The sequence below is a fragment of the Syngnathoides biaculeatus genome, chromosome 11, assembly GCF_019802595.1.
Source record: "Syngnathoides biaculeatus isolate LvHL_M chromosome 11, ASM1980259v1, whole genome shotgun sequence".
NCBI classification, from domain to species: Eukaryota; Metazoa; Chordata; class Actinopteri; order Syngnathiformes; family Syngnathidae; genus Syngnathoides; species Syngnathoides biaculeatus.
Genome location: NC_084650.1, coordinates 10,979,931 through 10,997,680, shown reverse-complemented (window position 1 = coordinate 10,997,680; position 17,750 = coordinate 10,979,931). Strand labels below are relative to the sequence as shown.

At 45.6% G+C, this 17,750-nt stretch overlaps 2 protein-coding genes across 2 annotated transcripts; both read left to right on the top strand.

Moving 5' to 3' along the window:
• The first annotated feature begins 1,174 nt into the window (after positions 1 to 1,174).
• Positions 1,175 to 3,208, top strand: LOC133509145 (girdin-like). Its single transcript, XM_061835898.1, has 4 exons — positions 1,175 to 1,312; positions 1,879 to 1,961; positions 2,182 to 2,283; positions 2,366 to 3,208. Exons 2-4 carry the CDS (start codon positions 1,895 to 1,897, stop codon positions 3,187 to 3,189), a joined length of 993 nt encoding a protein of 330 aa, XP_061691882.1. The 5' UTR covers positions 1,175 to 1,312; positions 1,879 to 1,894; the 3' UTR covers positions 3,190 to 3,208.
• A 64-nt stretch (positions 3,209 to 3,272) lies between these two features.
• On the top strand, positions 3,273 to 6,938 carry LOC133509025 (C-type lectin domain family 4 member F-like). The gene is made up of 5 exons (XM_061835656.1): positions 3,273 to 3,350; positions 3,470 to 5,288; positions 5,363 to 5,505; positions 6,281 to 6,393; positions 6,561 to 6,938. Exons 1-5 carry the CDS (start codon positions 3,273 to 3,275, stop codon positions 6,694 to 6,696), a joined length of 2,289 nt encoding a protein of 762 aa, XP_061691640.1. The 3' UTR covers positions 6,697 to 6,938.
• Positions 6,939 to 17,750: the final 10,812 nt, after the last annotated feature.

Below are 17,750 nucleotides of genomic sequence, written 5' to 3'. Positions count from 1 at the left end.
TAAATAATCCATTTCCTGACGTGAAGTTAATTCTGACATTTCCCGCGGCGCACGTGAAGAGTTCTGTAAACACTGGAAAAATGTGGTGGGGGCAAAAATGAAAGCGAAAGCTTGTTCTGTACGATAAAACAAAGGATAGCAAAACAATTTCATACATATAGCGTAAAAACCTGAAACAGAGTAAAAATGAAAGTAGAATTTAGCATAACGGCTAAATGCTGCTTCACCGAGTTTGCTTCGGACTCTCTGCTCCGCTTTTTGACCCGAGTCTGTCAATCCCAGAGCCGACTCTCTGCTGTGTTTCTATTCCGTGGACATTTCTTTCATGTATTCAAGACCCAAACCATTCAGAGACTAGGAGTAGAACTTAAAGGTCTCTCCTAATGTTCATAAGCGGCCAGTGAGCAAACTTTAGAATTGGAGGGGTCCAAGAACAGACCCTTGAGGGACACCCATAGGTCATCGCTATTCGATGACATTGAACAATTCCAATGGCTACAAAACAACTCCTTTCCTCCAGGCAGGACCAGAACCACTCAAGAACTGTTCCATTTAGTCATTGATGGTTTCAGCTCCTGAATCGTTTGCTCGACAGTTTTGGGGTCAACTGTATCGAATTCTGACATGATTTTTTTTCTCTTCCTGGGTGGCTTCAACTGCGCTACAGGTTTGCTGATTTGCGTCCAAGTTTGACATGATGGCTTGAGGGGTTGTTTTTTGTTTTTTTCACACAAAAATAAGATAATTCATGGCATTTATTAGCAGTTCGGAGTTCTGGAGCTATCTCGGATGGTTTGCGGGATTGTCAAACAGAGTCCGAGTATTGTTGAGGTCCTTACCGACAATTTTTGAAAGGTGTCGCTATCGAGCCCTGACAAACTCTCGGGTAAAACTGCAAAACCGTTGTCTGTAGAGGTAAAACTGAAAATGTAATCTCTAAAGCAAATGAGGGAGCTTGCACTTGAACCTTTTTCAATCACTTTAAACTTTTGTCACTTGACCTGGGCGAGGATTTCAAGTGAGGCAAAAGGGGAACAGAAAGTTGAGATTAAGACTCGATTGAGTAGAGAAAGCAAAAAGAAACTCGAGTTCTTCCCCAGAAATGATGACAGGACGCCAATGAACTCCAATTGCAGAGATCATCAAAAAAAGTGTCACTTTACACTACATGATCATTTCCAAGCAATCACAGCTCCGATATCGTTCCTCTTTCCTGTCTTAGTCGGGCGGCAAAAAATTGCATTGACAATTTTATGTGAAAGGAGATCCCCCTCGAAGTTTTTTTACAGTTTTCTCTCATCACCATTTCAAGGTAAGGACTTGTTTCGTGCTTTTATTAGGTAGGCCCACGCGGCGGTAGATGTCATATCCTAAAATATTCCGTGACAAACGCGTCACTTTGAAAACAGAATTTCAGGACACGAATTTAACCGAGAGGTCAAAGGAAATGGCGGCAACCAGCAAAAACCTGGAAACAAAACAGTTGCGGCATCCAAAAATAATTTTGCAAGCTGGAAAGCCATTTTCAGAAGAAATTATATTCTCCAGTGAATGATGTTGTAAGTTGAATTGAACCACGATTAAAAGGTGTTGGTTGAGGTAACCTATTTTCAAAGTGAATTAATTAACTTTTGATTGTGATTTTTTTTTGTTTGACATTTCTTGATGGTTACACACCAATCCAAATTATTATTAAATCAAATAAGATTGTAAGATATTTACGACACTTTTAATGCAACCTTTTTTTTTGTATTGAAACTAATAATGTTATCCTTGAGAGGATTACAAAATCGAAGGAACAGGAGAACAGAACCGTGACGACAGAACATTCTTTTGCTTTTTGTGCTGCATTGTACTATAAATTTTTCCTTTCCCAAGGAAAACACTGCTAAATATGGATTCAATGGAACTTGAGGAAAGCGGGTACATAAATAAGGCCTTTACGATGCAAGTCACTAAAGGTAACGTACGAGAATTATTATGATGATTGCATCAGTCCCATTTGTATGTAATGTTATAAATGTATTCTTTTATACATGAAAAGTATTTTCAACCTGTCCCTCACTTTTGTACATTTTGTTTGTCAATTTTTGTTGTACTTTTCTTCATCAGCGATGTCACGTGCACAGAAAACATCATGTTGAGGTTGTTGTAAGATGATTTTGGCTTGTCTTTATTCAGTGGCTCTTGAACAAAGAAAGAAGCCCTCCAGATGTGTCACCGTGTGTCTTGGTTTGCTATGCGCTGTCTCGCTGGCCGCTAACGTTGGACAATTCGTCTACTGTACGTCGCCCTGAAAACTTGCAAGCATGAGTAAAACTTTTTTTTTTTTAAACCGGTTTTAATATTGAATTCATTTCCACAGACGAGCTAATTCCTGATTTTTCAACGGGGAATTCTGCTAATTCCGAACAAGTCACTCAAGACCTCCAGCTCAGCGACTGCATCTTTCCCACAGACCACATAGAGAGAAACCAGCTAGAGGTCGTGTTGAATAACATGACCAGGAACAAAGACGAGTTACAGGCCAGTTACGAATCCCTTGTTAAGGACAGAGACCAGTTGCAGAAGAGCTACAATTCTCTGGTGACAGACAGAGATAGACTCCTCAGCTTGGAAATAGCTTGGACTGAGTTGAGGACCGAGAGAGACCAGTTGCAACGCAGTCACACTTCATTGAGAACCGAGATGGACCAGTTACAGGGCAGGTACGAGGCCCTCGTTGGAGACAAAGACCAGTTACAGACTCGTTACGATTCCCTTCTTAAAGAGCATGCACGCCTTCAAACCAGTAAAACCACGGTGGCTGCTGAAAGGGATGAGTTCAAGTCCCGCCTACAGAGTCTGAACAATGAGAGAGACCGGTTGCAACGCAATCACTCTTCATCGAGAAGCGAGAAGGACCAGTTACAGGGAGGTACGAGGCCCTCGTCGGAGAAAAAAAACCAGCTACAGACTCGTTACGATTCCCTTCTTAAAGAGCATGCACGCCTTCAAACCAGTAAAACCACGGTGGCTGCTGAAAGGGATGAGTTCAAGTCCCGCCTACAGAGTCTGAACAATGAGAGAGAGACCAGTTGCAACGCAATCACTCTTCATCGAGAAGCGAGAAGGACCAGTTACAGGGCAGGTACGAGGCCCTCGTCGGAGAAAAAAAACAACTACAGACTCGTTACGATTCCCTTCTAAAGAGCATGCACGCCTTCAAACCAGTAAAACCACGGTGGCTGCTGAAAGGGATGAGTTCAAGTCCCGCCTACAGAGTCTGAACAATGAGAGAGACCAGTTGCACGCAATCACTCTTCATCGAGAAGCGAGAGGACCAGTTACAGGGCAGGTACGAGGCCCTCGTCGGAGAAAAAAAACAACTACAGACTCGTTACGATTCCCTTCTTAAAGAGCATGCACGCCTTCAAACCAGTAAAACCACTGTGGCTGCTGAAAGGGATGAGTTCAAGTCCGCCTACAGAGTCTGAACAATGAGAGAGACCGGTTGCAACGCAATCACTCTTCATTGAGAAGCGAGAAGGACCAGTTACAGGGCAGGTACGAGGCCCTCGTTGGAGACAAAGACCAGTTACAGACTCGTTACGATTCCCTTCTTAAAGAGCATGCACGCCTTCAAACCAGTAAAACCACGGTGGCTGCTGAAAGGGATGAGTTCAAGTCCCGCCTACAGAGTCTGAACAATGAGAGAGACCAGTTGCAACGCAATCACTCTTCATCGAGAAGCGAGAAGGACCAGTTACAGGGCAGGTACGAGGCCCTCGTCGGAGAAAAAAAACAACTACAGACTCGTTACGATTCCCTTCTTAAAGAGCATGCACGCCTTCAAACCAGTAAAACCACGGTGGCTGCTGAAAGGGATGAGTTCAAGTCCCGCCTACAGAGTCTGAACAATGAGAGAGACCAGTTGCAACGCAATCACTCTTCATTGAGAAGCGAGAGGGACCAGTTACAGGGCAGGTACGAGGCCCTCGTCGGAGACAAAGACCAGTTACTGACGAGGTTCGATTCCCTCAAGAAAGAAAAAGAAAGCCTTCAAACTAGTCAAACGACTGTGGCTGCTGAGTTCAAGTCCTGCTTCAACAGTCTGAAAAATGAGAAAGACCACTTCCAGCGTAATTACTCTTCTCTGAGAACCGAGAAAGACCAGTTACAGGCCCGTTATGAGTCCCTCGTCAAAGACAAAGATGTATTACGGAAGAGCTACGATTCCCTCATTCAAGAGAAACAACTTCTGCTCGCGAGCAAAACCAGTGTTGCTGCCGAAAGAGATCAGTTCAAGTCCCGCTTCAACAATCTGAAAGATGAGAAAGACCAATTGCAACGAGACTGCGCTTCACTGAGGAATGACAAAAACCTGCTACAGGTCCGTTACAGCTCCCTCGCTAAAGAGAAAGAACACCTTCAAACCAGTAAAACCACCTTGTCCGCTGAAAGAGATCAGTTTAGGTCCCGCTTTAACAGCCTGAAAAATGAGGCTGACCAGCTACAACGCAATTATTCTTTGCTGCGAAACCACAAAGACCAGTTACAGACCAGTTTTGAGTCCCTCGTGAAGGAGAAAGGGCAGTTACAGACCAGCTATGAGTCTCTCTCGAAAGAAAAGCAGCTTCTCCTTGCCAGTAAAACCACTTTGTCGACTGAAAGAGATGACTTCAGGTCCCGCCTTAACAACTTGCAAAGTGAGAAAGACCAGTTAGAACGCAATCATTCTGCACTGAGAAGAGACAAGGACCAGTTACAGGCCCGTTACAATTCCCTTGATCAAGAGAAAAAACTTCTACTTGCAAGTAAAACCACTTTGTCAAACGAAAGGGATGAGTTGCGGTCCCGCTTCGACAGTCTGAAAAATGAGAAAGATCAGCTACAACAGAGTTTTTCTTCGCTGAGAAGCCAGAAAGACCACCTGCAGACCCGCTACACCTCACTCGTTCAAGAGAAAGAGGCACTTCGAACCAATAACAGTCACGTGGCTGCTGAGAGAGATGTCTTGAAGTCCCTCTGCAATGACATTAAAGATGACAGAGAGCATTTACAGAACAATTACACTTTGCTGGAGGCTGAGCGAGACCAGCTGGAAAAAAATAACAAAGCGCTGAACATCAGTGAAAGGACGTGTCAGACCAGGTCCTCGCTGCTGCAAAGTCAAAAGAAGCATATTCAAAAGAACTGGGAGACTCTGCAAGTTGAATACGAGCAGCTACGCAGAAACCAAAGCAGCCTTGAGGCACAAAGGTACGAGCTGCAGAAGAACGTGGACAAGATGACCTCCAAGATGAGCTGTAAGACCACTACGGACACCGATCCAGTGACCTGATTGCCTTATCAATCCCTCAATTTTGTTGACATTTTGTAGACATGATCTGTGGGGTCGGATGGAGCGGGTACGACGGCAACTGCTACCTGTTGTCGAGCTCGAGTAAGACCTGGGTGGACAGCAGACAAGACTGCATCAGCCAGGGAGGCGATCTGGTGATCATAAACAGCAAGGAGGAAGCGGTGAGAGGTTTTGCTTCACGGTCTCCAACATAAAGGAAACCTTCAATTGGCTCGCTGGGCTCCCCTGTTTCGGAGTCTTGGGTTTTACTCTCCTTGCTCACTGCGCGGTTGTGTCGTGGGGCCGCTTTTGCGACATGTGACGCAGGGTATCATAAATCGGTGGAGCGCAATGAAATCCCAAGACACGGGTTTCAAACTGAATTTACCTCCGGAGTCAGGCTGAGGCGGAGCCGCAGCCACGCCGCACACGTCCAACCTTCTCAACCATCCTGTTTACATTTTTTTTTTTTAAACAGGAAATCAGAAACAAGGACAGTGGTGCAAAAAAACTGCGAAAAAAATAAAGAACTCTTCATGGCGACGTTGCTGTCGATGAAAAATGTTTCTCTGCTTACGTCGAGTGTGGTGGATGTCGAGCCTCTGAGGTCCCCACCGCCATTGGTTGGTTTGTCAGCTCCGCACACAAAACTGTAAAAGTGCCATTCAAATGAAACTAAACGTGATATTTTCATATTCAGGCGGGGGGGACAAAATATTGTCTCAAATGGCCCGCGCGCTGCCAGTTTGAAACCCCGGCTCAAGAGCATCAAGGCATGCTCACGTAAAAACGTGGCAAGATGCATTTTTTGGCCAATTCCAGTCGTGTCCGTCTCAACTTATCCCAACGATCGTGTTTTTTTTTTTTTCTTTAATATTGGAAAGGTCGGAACAATTTGGAGCACGTGTAACTTCCTTCAACACGAGCATCCTGACTGATTGTGGTCTTCACAAACAGGTTTTCCTTAATGGTTTATTGGGGCCCAGCCAGCGTGTGTGGATTGGTCTGAGCGACCTGACCGAGGAAGGAACGTGGATTTGGGTGGACGGGACCCCTCTCACCATCGCGTCGTAAGTTTGCGCATTTTCCAACAAAGTGCTTCCACTTCCCGGTTTGATTTCTCAGGTGGGGAGGGGGGTGGAGACGTAGACAAACAAAACAAACCTGCAGCGCAATGTGGTGCAACATTGGCTTTTGTTTTCCGCTGGAATGACCGAGTTTACTCTGGTTCTCTAAGGTTCTGGCAGAAGGGTCAGCCCAACAATTTCCGGAACCAGGACTGCGTCGAGATCCAGAGCAAACCCACTGTCGCGTTTGGATCTATGAATGACGCCAACTGCTTCCTAAGACAACGCTGGATTTGTGAGATTTAAAGACAACACGTACCTGCAGATACAGTACACGTACTTGTGTTCAATACCTACAGAAGAAATGGAAAATGCTGAAACATGATCATACCTTTAATTATTCCAATTTTAACCGTTTTTTTCATGCGAAAATGAGATTGATTTGGCAAAATCACCCTTATACACGCTTTCCGTGGTTGTTATTGTTGCCTTATATGCAAACCGCACTCTGTTCACTGTGCGTGTGAATAAAATAATACAACAAAGTTCATGACTGAAATGCGGGGTTGTATTTTTCTGATGATTCATAATTTGGTCTTTTCTCTCTCTCACTTTCTTGAATTGTGTGAATTTTGTCTCGTTTTGAACTGTCAAATTATGCTTCCTCTCAGCCAGCTCGCTTTTGAAAAAAAAAAAAAAAAAAAAGAAAGATCCCAGTGAGCTTTTAAATCATAAAAGTTCCACGTGATTCGTAGGGTTCTACTTTTCGGGGGGGGGGGGGGGGAAATAAATATTCCAATATTAGTGTTAAAAATAATCTTCCAGCGCCTGCAGGGCCCTCCCTGCTCAGCAAGGCATTTATATGCACAAACGTGTATGTACATCTATATGCAAACATCAGAAGAGGCTGTGAAAAATATTGATTAATAGAGGAGGGGCTGGACCTGGGGGGGGAGGGGGGGCGCACTTTTCTCTTCCAGGGCATTTGGCATTTAGTTCAAGATATGCTCCAGTGTGGGTCATTTTTGACTGCGGTGGCTGTCAAGCAATAATTGGACGGAGCCTTTTCATTAAGTGCAGTCCAAAGCGTCACCCCCCCCCCCCCATTTCCGCACACCCCCCGCGACCACCTTCTATCTCCATCCTTGAGATGAGAGCCGGCGGGTCCCCGAGGACGCAGCAGAGCAGGGCTCCTTATCTTTTTTTTTTTTTTTTTTTGCAAAGCGCTAAAAGGCAGCACGCCTCCTCCATATTCATCCACCGTGATTACGCGCTGACCTCTGTGTGCCGTCAATCCGGAGCAGCTGGCCAGGCAGCCGTGAAGTGGGGGCGGGGGGGGGGGGGGGTGTCGGCTTTGGGGGGCATTCGGATCTGACAAGATGTCACCGGTGGGAGGAAGGAACAAAGAACAAATCACCAGCTTATATCCATTTTTCCCCCCCCAGGTGCTGTACATTACCCCAGTATTTGTTTTTCTGATGACCTTTTATTTTTGCATCCAAAAATAGGGACAGAAGCCACGTGCAGGACCAGGAACCAGGAACCAGGGAGCAATAGCCACGATGACGCGTAAGATTTGGAGAAGTATCCGTGGCCTGAGTCAAGACAATTCTTTCAATCAAATTTCTCGTCTTGTGTCAGCCTCAAAAAATCCCAGTTTATGACACAAGCCCCTTTGTTTTCATCCTGTTCAATCGTGAATTATTTAGTTATTATTAGCAGGTATGAGCCTGTTAGCTTGCGGGCTAGCTCGTGGCTAGTACCTCCCCTCAGCCACCGGAGGCTTTAATTCACCAAAGCCTCGTTTGTCCAACGTCCCCGTTTTCGAACAAATCGGTTTTCTAAGATTTTTTTTTTTTTTTTTGCTTCTGTTATCGAATGAAAATCGGTACACGAACGCCACCGACAAAACCCGGAAATAACGTATTGCGCGCGGCCAGACCGGCTCACCCACGATGCGCTTTTGTTGTGAATTCCCACGCCGCCGAAAAAACACGGAAATAACATAATGCGCGCGACGCAAGCAGCTGACCCACCCACGACGTGTTTTGTTATTGTCAATTCGAACACCCACCGGGAAAAAAAAACACGGAAATGACATAACGCGCGCGGCGCAACCAGCGCACTTTTGCTATTGTGTATAACGCAGCCTCTGTACACAAAAGTGTCCGGGTACTGATTGTTGTTTTTCTTCTTATGGAGGACGACCGTATGAACCCCCAATCACGGCTCCATAGAAGGCAACTTGCTTGTTTAAAGTTATTCTGCACTTTTGTTAACAAAAAATAAAAGGTTTACAAGAGTCGCACAGATGTGGCAATGCACTCCAACGGCTACTATTGAAGCATACATTTTAGGCCAAAAATAAATATATTTCTGAAATGACTGTAATATATAAAGTATTTAAACTATACACTCTATAATCAAGAAAAGCTTTTAAAAAATCCTTTAAAAAGCCAAATTTTTTTAGGCTTGGGAACGCATTATTTATTTTTCCGTTCACTGTAATGGGAAACACCGATTCGGTTTCCGAACAAATCACGTTTTCTGGAACGGATTGTGGTGGAGAACCGAGGCTACGGAAAAGTAGAACGATATTAGATGACGTAGCATCCATTTTTCAGCAGGGCATGGTTTCACGCCTTTAGTGGACACGCCCACGGCATTTGAGAGCAGAGACTTTTAAACCTCATTATAACATGCGTCATCTTTTTTTTCGAACAAGTATCTTTACAGCAGAAAGCGCGAGTACTTGTCCCACCTCTGTGTGTCAAGGAGGTTTGAAGATAAATATCTACAGCGCCAGTCTTCGCGGAGTTTCCTGATTTAGGAAGCGACTTCGCGCCCGCACGAGGAGGAGTATTAAATTACACAATCCGGCTGCGAGGAGATCAATTATGGTGATGTGAAAGGGCATAATTAACGGTGTTGCTTGAGAAGGTGCCATTTAAACACGTCGCCAATGTTCATTACACTGTCAGTCAAAAGTACACATGGGTCATGTTATCGCCGGGGATTGAAAATGGAAAGCAGATGTCGTACATTGTTTTTTTTTCCTCGTTTCTTTTTTTAAATCAGGAGTTTAAAAAAAAAAAAAAAGCCCCGCCCAGTTCCCCGTTCCGAGCCAATCAGCTCTCCAACTTCCCTTCCCTTCTCCACGTTGTATCTTAGTTTTCTGCCTGAAGAGTTAAAAGGAGTGAAAAGTAACCAAGCGGCACTCATGCACCGAATCGATTATTTGGAGTGAAAAATCTGATGATCAGTCGAGTTTTCACCTTTTCAGATTATTTATTGGTAAGGAAGGAGGAAAGACGGATTTGGACGTCAGCTGACTTGTGTTGTAGAACCTCGTGGAACCTGAATTTCAAAAAACGATGGAGGCTGACAACCACCTCACAATCTACAAGTAGAGAATGACAATGTGTCTGAGAAATTATGCTTCTCAAAAAGACTTTTGAAAAAACTCAACTGATTCAATGCGATGTAAAAAATGCATTATAAGAGCACGCAAGTGTGGCATGTACATCATCTAAAACAGCTCAAAATCAACAATCAACAACAAAATATAAGACACAGCTGTGACTCGAGGTCCATGGGCCTTGACTACGACTTTTTCAAGATTTGTGCTGTCGCCTGTCCGATTTCTTTCTATTAAGATTTGAGATACAAGTGCGGTTCGGACCCCCCGCCACTAGGAGGCAGCAGCTAATTTCACCTATCAATTTGGAGTCTCTCCAAGTTTTGCTCTGTCCAACCAATCAGAAAATGCTAACGCCATCGAGCTCGTGATCTGATCCATTTTCATGCCGTTTCATGCACACCGAAACAACAAAATTGACTAATGTCAGTCATAATTAATTCTAGTAAGCTATGCGAAGACACTGGTGAGTATAGAGCTCGTGCACCTGCGTCTTAAAATCATGTGACTTTTGTTTATGTCGCCGTACTGACAGTCTAGCAAAGCATTGTTCAATGCTAAGTCGGTTGGAGACGTCACAAAAATATGTCTTATAGCATGACCCCCAGAGTCTTGTCCGATACCGTTAGACATTTAGAAGGTGAAAATAAACGAAGGTACGTGGAAAACTTAGATAAACTCGGCATAGAGGATCCGTATTTAAAACCGAAGTCGATGTTTTCGCCGATAAGAAATTGGACTGTTAATTGGCTTCCGCTTGTCTTGGACAACTGCATCTACACACTGATCTGGTGAGTAAGTCGTCGAGATTTACACGGAAAAGTGTGAAAGCGTGTAAAAGTCTGGACGCATACGAATACTTTGTTGCTGGATCTGTTCTCGACAGGAATAAAACCCACAGAGACGGGTTTTGACGGCTCGTGAACGCAGAAGTGCGTTCGGCGGCACGTTAACCTTTGCCGGAATCCATCGATCTTTCCTGCAAGTATTCAATACAAATACCAATATTTAAATAAATGACCTCTGGTTTTACACAAACTCACATTCATTAACTATGATTTGGAAAAAAAAAAAAAAAAAGAGGACCTAGTCGTCTCCACGGAACGTACACGGAAGCGATTGCGGCCACACATTAACCTCTCTGCTGCGACATTTTTCAATACGCGTTGTTCTCAAATGAGCCAATTTGGCATCGTAAATACATTTTTGGTCATTTGAGATTGAGAAGAATAATTCCTACCTGAAATGAAGCGACGGCTACACAGGCGCGTGCGCATTTTGACCGGGCACCATCCATCACGTTTAATCGCCGAACTCCATCGCTATTTTCTGCTCTTTTCAGCTGCTGTTCCCTAGAATGATCTCTTTGAATATCTGATAACCAACAGCACAAAAAGTCTCGGGTATTGTAAATATTCTCCTCCGGTTCAATGTCTCCCACAATGTCGAGCAGCTCTGTTTGACCGGCAACATGGCGTCGCGCAAACGGTGACGTCACGTGCACGAGCTCGATATGAAACAAATTTAAAATGGAGGTGTTTGATGTAGAATTGTCAGTTCAGTTCAGTCAAAAAAAAAAAAAAAGGCCGCTTCACTTTGCAGGCCCGGACGTGCCGTCACTGGCGTGTTGTTTCCGACACCGGATTTTTTCACCAGTTTGGCAGTTACGTAAAAAAAAAAAAAAAAAAAAACCCGAAAAAAACAACAACTTGTGTCTCCATGCTGATGCAATCTGACTCTCGTTCAGTCAAAACAAAGAAGCAAAAGCAGCCGGAGGGGAACGAGACGGCGATCGCCAGCGCGGCTCGCTGCCACTTAGCCACGGGGAGAGCTCGGCTCGGCTTCCGACCCGTCACGCCGTTGCCATCGACGGCACCGATCCTCATCATCTTGTTCTTGAGCCGCGCGGATGCGACGGGTAAATCGATAGATCAAACCAAACTCATCTACCAGTCGGAGTGGAACGGTGCGATCTAGTTGCGCTATATTATGAACAGGATGTGGAAGCGCACTTTTACTTTGAAAGGCAAAACTTTCCCTCTCATGTATTCTTTTTCGTTCCTTTCAATGTTATTAATGTTACAATGAATTGTGTGTTTAAAAAAAATGTTCATTGTAAGGTTGAAAATGCCGTTAGATGTTCATGGACGATCGAAGAAACACAGGAAGTAGGGGACATATTTTATTCTGAAGGCACACTTATTGTAAGACGACGTCCTCCTGTTCGCGAGTCTTTTAGAGAGAGGTACGCATTTTTTGCTCTCCTTGAAAATACACAGAGAGAAAATGGACTAAACCAAGTTGAGACCAGCCAACGTGTGTCTTGTCATTCTTCCATCGTGCCCAAAAAAAAAAAAAAAAAAAAAAAAAATAGAATACACAACGCAGAGCTAGACTACAACAGCACAAAACCTTTCCTTCTTCGTTCCTCTACTTTATGAAAACAAAGGAATAACAATTAGATGCTTCAATTCGATTAATTGTTTCTCTCTTTCTGGTCTGCCACCTTTGCCACTAGAGGGCACTGTGTAATACAGTCTTCAGCATTAAGCTAGCAGGGCCGCTTGTAATGTTCATTATATTTTGAAATACACAAGGTGTGGTTTTTTTTTTTATTCTATATTTAGCTTGACTGTAAACTTCCTGTCCTGTATTTCAAATTTGTGCTTACAAGTCCATCCATCCATTTTCTGAGTTGCTTATCCTCACAAAGGGTCACGGGAGTGCCGGAGAGTGCCCTGAGAACATGCAAAGTCCACGGAGGGGCGGACGCGGATTTGAACTACGGTCCTCAGAACTGCGAGGCTGATGCTCAAACCGGTCGCCAACTGTGAAGTCTGCTTGCAAGTCAAACACACACACACACACACGCACACACAAAAAAAACGTCAATCAACAATCAATTGATTAAAAAAAAAAAAAAATGTCAAATCACTTATATCTCTTGACACCTCTGCGGTTTTTCATTGGCAAATTTGGACATAAATTGGACAGTGCTGTATTCTATCACTATAATGCGATGCTAATGCAACTAGAGAGTCAAATATTTTGAAAAAAAAAAAAAAAAAACACTTTTATGCCATGAATCTTCACTAATCAAATGAAAAACATAATAGCGCGGTCACAGAGGGAGAACGAAGACGCATCATCTGCACCAATGAAGGAAACCAACCACGACGGACGTCCATAATCGTGCTTTGTCAGATTTGAACATATTTTTCCACCGGCGCTCATTTCTGAGCTTTTGTTCGCGTCCTTTTCCACCGCACGCGCTCATGTTTCACTTCAGGCTGCAGAAAATCGTTCCAAGGCGGTAAGTCTTCCGCAAAAATGAGGATTTTGTGACTGATCGGTTCTTTGGCAAGCTGAAAAGATCTCTTTTCAAATGTCTGCAGCCTAGTGGTTGGCACATGTGCCTCACCGTTATTAGGGTCGGAGTTCAAATCCTGTGTAGAGTTTGCACGTTCTCCCTTGGCTTGTGCGGGTTTTCTCTGGGTACTACAGCTTCCTCCGCCATTACAAAAACAAAAACTGTTAGGATAATTGAAGACTAAATTGTTCACGGATGTGAGTGCAAATGCTTCTTACGGAATAAAGCTAATCGTATACAGTATCTGCCGAACCCGTCTGGAATAAGTACAAATCTGTGAAATTGAGATATGGACATGAATCATAGCAAAACATTTTTTCAGCGTTTTAAACCCTGCCATTTGGTACATACCTATGCCACAGATGTGTAAAAAGCGCAAGTTCCTACATTGAAACCCGCATTCAAACGAGATAGTTACAAAGAAAGACGGTACACAGAGAGTTGAACGCCAGCGCCGCCGTGCTAACGCTAACAGGGGCGGTTAAAATAAACATGCCGCGAAAAATCACAGCGGTTTCACGCTAGCGCAGCGCTAACAGGGCCGGACGTGTAAAAGTCACTTCCTCGGCACACATATTCCACCGGTCTCACTCTTACCTTTTCCGCTCGAGTGCCCCCTTGAGGCCGTTAGAAAAAAAACAAAAAAAGCACAAGTTAGCCGCATCACCGCATAAACCGCAGGGTTGAAAGCGTGTGGAAAAAAAATTGCGGCTTATAGGCCGGAAATGACAGTATTCATTTGAGGGAGTGAGAAAAAGACACTCGCTCAGTTCTCCAAATAAATTGCAAAGTTCGCTAAATAAGTAATAAGGTAATGGTAATTATTAACCTTCAAAAAAACTGCTACATCAACACCCACAAAGCAGCAACACAAACCGCCAGCGCCTTCGACAAAACTCGCAGGCTTCGTTCTTTCTGCAATAAAACCCACTGGACATTATGCCTTTGTCTCGGAGTCCTGCATTGGGGCAGTAAGGTCAACGACAGCCAATCGCGAGGCACATATAGAAAATCAACCATTCAAATCTGCAACGAACCAAACGTGCGCGTTTTTAGACTGTGGAAGGGAGCCAGCGTATCCAAACAAAAGGGGGGGGGGGGGGTAACACGCCCACCCCACACTAGAAGGCTCGAATCTGGATTCAAACCACAGACCTCAGAAATGCGAGGAAGACGTGCTCGGACATCGCGCTGCCGCGGATGGATGCATTAAAATAATCCCTGCGTGTATATTGCACGTTGGAGGAGGCCTTCATACGTTTGATTTCCAGTCCATTTGTAACTAACGTGATTTAACTCAGGTTTCCCGATAATTCCGTTAACGTCGTACGTTCTGACATAATTGCAATATGTCGCCCGCATCATCTTCTTCCAATCTCCTCTCGGTACACGTTTTCCACTCTCTCTCCGTTTGTGGTTACTGAACCGCATACGTCAGGTTTGAAGAAATAACAGGTCTCTACAAATTGTAGCGCGTCGAAAAATATACAGCGCGCAGATCAATTTCTCCGTCTCGGGAGCCGGGAAGAAGCCTCTGGTATTGGTTTGACAATCAGCGCCACGAATTAAGAGAACGGGACAGTCTTCCAGGCTGCTTTCTCTTTCCTCTGACGCACATGACAAGTTCCCGGAATCTTCGTTATTTTTCCGTTTAGCCCGCGCCGCCAAGCAGGCTAGCGGAAAGGATGCCGAACTGCGCCTGAAAGAGGAACTCTGGCAAGGAAAAGAGGAACAAAAAGTGCGCCGGTACCTTGACTTATTCCTTCTGTGACCAAACTCGTGACTTCTTTTTACCGACGTGGTCGGGACAGGGAAAATATGATGACGTTTTCGGTTTCTGGTGATGTCCATTTGGGCGTGGCTACTCTGCCACCGAGCAGTCTTGTGATCTTTTGTGTTCCCTCTTCCTCAGACACATTTCCCACTGGATTAACTGGTGACTTAGTTTTTTTTTTTTGAAGAAAAATGGGAACAAAATGTTGGTTTTTTTCATGTTTTTTTTTTTTTTGTATCTGGCCACAAACCACGAGGTTTTGTCATTGTTCGTTCACTTTTCTTCCACCAGCAAGCGACGGTGGTTTTTGATACTGGGGTCGTCCCCCAGAGTAACAATCTCCAAACCCCTTCGCACCCCCAACCCGCTGACAACTAAAGGATTTTGAATATTTGGATCGACAAAATGTTCAGTGAGCAACCCCCAACACCCCCCCCCCCCCACAAGATACTTGGAGGGCACCATCTCGGGGCGTCGCACTCAAGCTAGCACCCTTACTGCCGGAGGTATCCTCTAGCCTGGTGTTTAGAAACTGTCACGAGCCATCGGTGCGGGGGAGGACCCAAATGCAGGAATCCGAGACAAAGGCATAATGTCCAGTGGGTTTTATTGCAGAAGTAGTGTCCGCACACGGTAACACAGTGCAAAGTGACGTACACTCCGACATATATACATTGTCGATTAACGTGCCGAATGCGCAACAGCTGTGACGAGTGCCAGAGGTGGCGCCGCCCAGAGCGGTGAGCAGGCCGCGCCCCTCCTGGCAGTGCTCCAGCCCCGCTCATGACAGAAACATCATTAACTGCTCCATAATGAAATGTCCCCTTTGCTTAATGTTTCGAAATATGTTCATGGAAGCATCTTGGAAGTTGCGCTCCAGACGACCATTTGCCAAACTAGCGGATGCGCTCGGATTGATCGCGTTGCGCTACACAAGCGTCAGTACGATTTCGTCAACGTTCGTTTCCACGTCAGCTCTTTTTGGGATATTTTGACAGGATCGCCCACCCCCCACCCCCACGACCACACCGCCATCGACATGAAACATGTTTGCTCTGCGACGGATGATGTTTCGTTACACTGCTCGACAGCTAAAAGAACGCGGCGAGGACGTGGCCAGGAAACGAGCACCAAGACGAATTTGCACTGCGAACGTGACCTAGAAAACATTCAATCGCACGGGTGAGATGTATCAGCTCTGTTTTTGCGGCAACCCAACCAGACCCATTATGTCTGGCATGCACGGATGTTGGCAAAACGCCGTCTCTTCCAATTTTGATCCACTTTAAGTTGGTTAAGTTAAGAAAGCGTCAAAAACGTGCAGTACGCGCAGGACTGCAGCTGGCTTAACTTTGAACCGAGGCCTTTGGCATTTGATCATTCTGCATCTCTAACTTCTTTCCCACTGAACATTGAAACATTTTCACTCCGTTCGTTCATTTTTTTTTCTCCCAGATCCGCATTACTCTGTCTTGTCCAGACATCTGTTGATGTTGGGGAAAAAAAAAAAATGTTTGAGTTCTTTGGCTGTCGTTTTGGCTTTGGTTTCAGCGCGGAATCAAGCATCCATTTTCTCTTCTTGACATTTTGAAATTCACGGTATTTTCAGCACTCATTTATTGCTTTGGTCGTAAAGCCGCAGCTGACCAATTGTTTCAGGCGTCGAACCAAGCGCGTCGTTGTGGTAAAAAGCATAAAAGACTCGGCAACGTGATGCTGACCTGTGCGGGTATCAAGCGAGTTTTGATGCGACCGCGGCACATTCGTCGCCCGTTTGCCGCCCAAAGCCGAGCCCCACCCGTCGTAACTCGGATCCGCCGGAAACGGGCACGTTTGGTGCATCGGCAGCCGGCGACCGAAAGGGGCTACGGCCCCACCGCCGGACACGCTGAGAAAATCTGCGCCAGCAGCAGGCCGATGACACAGTCGACTTCCCCGACTGCGGGACGCTGAGGGCCTGGGGGGCTTCTTGGCGGCCACGGAATGTACCATCCATAGCCGAGTGTGAAGCGGCTAGGATGAGAATCAGCACCTCCAAATCCGAGACTACGGTCCTCAGTCGGAAAAGGGTGGCGTGCCCTCTCCAGGTCGGGGATGAGATACTTCCCAAAGTGGAGGAGTTCAAATATCTTGGGGTCTTGTTCACAAGTGAGGGAAGAATGGAGCGGGACATCGACAGACGGATCGGTGCGGCGTCTGCAGTGATGCGGACTTCGTTGTGGTAAAGAGGGAGCTAAGTCCAAAGGCCAAGCTCTCAATTTACGGGTCGAGCTACGTTCCTAACCTCACCTATGGGCGCGAGCTGTGGGTGGGGACCGAAAGAACAAGATCCCAGATACAAGCGGCCGAAATGAGTTTCCTCCGCAGGGTGTCCGGGCTCTCCCTTCGAGAACGGGTGAGAAGCTCGGTCATCCGGGAGGGGCTCAGTGTCGAGGAGCCAGATGAGGTGGCTGGGGCATCTGATCCAGATGCCTCCCGGACGCCTCCACCTGGTGAGGTGTCCCGGGCACGTCCCACCGGAGAGAGACCCCCGAGGACGACCCAGGACACGCCGGAGAGACCATGTCTCTCGGCTGGCTCGGGTACGCCTCGGGATCCCTCCGGAAGAGCTGGTAGAAGTGGCCGGGGGACGGGAAGTCTGGGTAGAAGTAGAAGCTACTTCCCCCGCGATCTGACCCAGAAAAGCGAAAGACAATGGATGGATGGATACCATCCATACTTGAAAATAAAACAATACTATGACTACACTCTTATGATAATATTGATCAAATATATGTTCAATTTAAGGGGTAAAATCC

Bases quoted from the DNA above. Each gene is read 5' to 3' on its own strand.
- LOC133509145 (XM_061835898.1), top strand. From the start codon at position 1,895: ATGGATTCAATGGAACTTGAGGAAAGCGGGTACATAAATAAGGCCTTT. The intron at 1,962-2,181 runs GTAACGTACGAG...GTCTTTATTCAG, and splicing joins TACGATGCAAGTCACTAAAG to TGGCTCTTGAACAAAGAAAG. The intron at 2,284-2,365 runs GTACGTCGCCCT...TCATTTCCACAG, and splicing joins CGTTGGACAATTCGTCTACT to ACGAGCTAATTCCTGATTTT.
- LOC133509025 (XM_061835656.1), top strand. From the start codon at position 3,273: ATGAGAGAGACCAGTTGCACGCAATCACTCTTCATCGAGAAGCGAGAG. The intron at 3,351-3,469 runs GTCGGAGAAAAA...GTCCGCCTACAG, and splicing joins AGGGCAGGTACGAGGCCCTC to AGTCTGAACAATGAGAGAGA. The intron at 5,289-5,362 runs GTAAGACCACTA...GACATTTTGTAG, and splicing joins GATGACCTCCAAGATGAGCT to ACATGATCTGTGGGGTCGGA.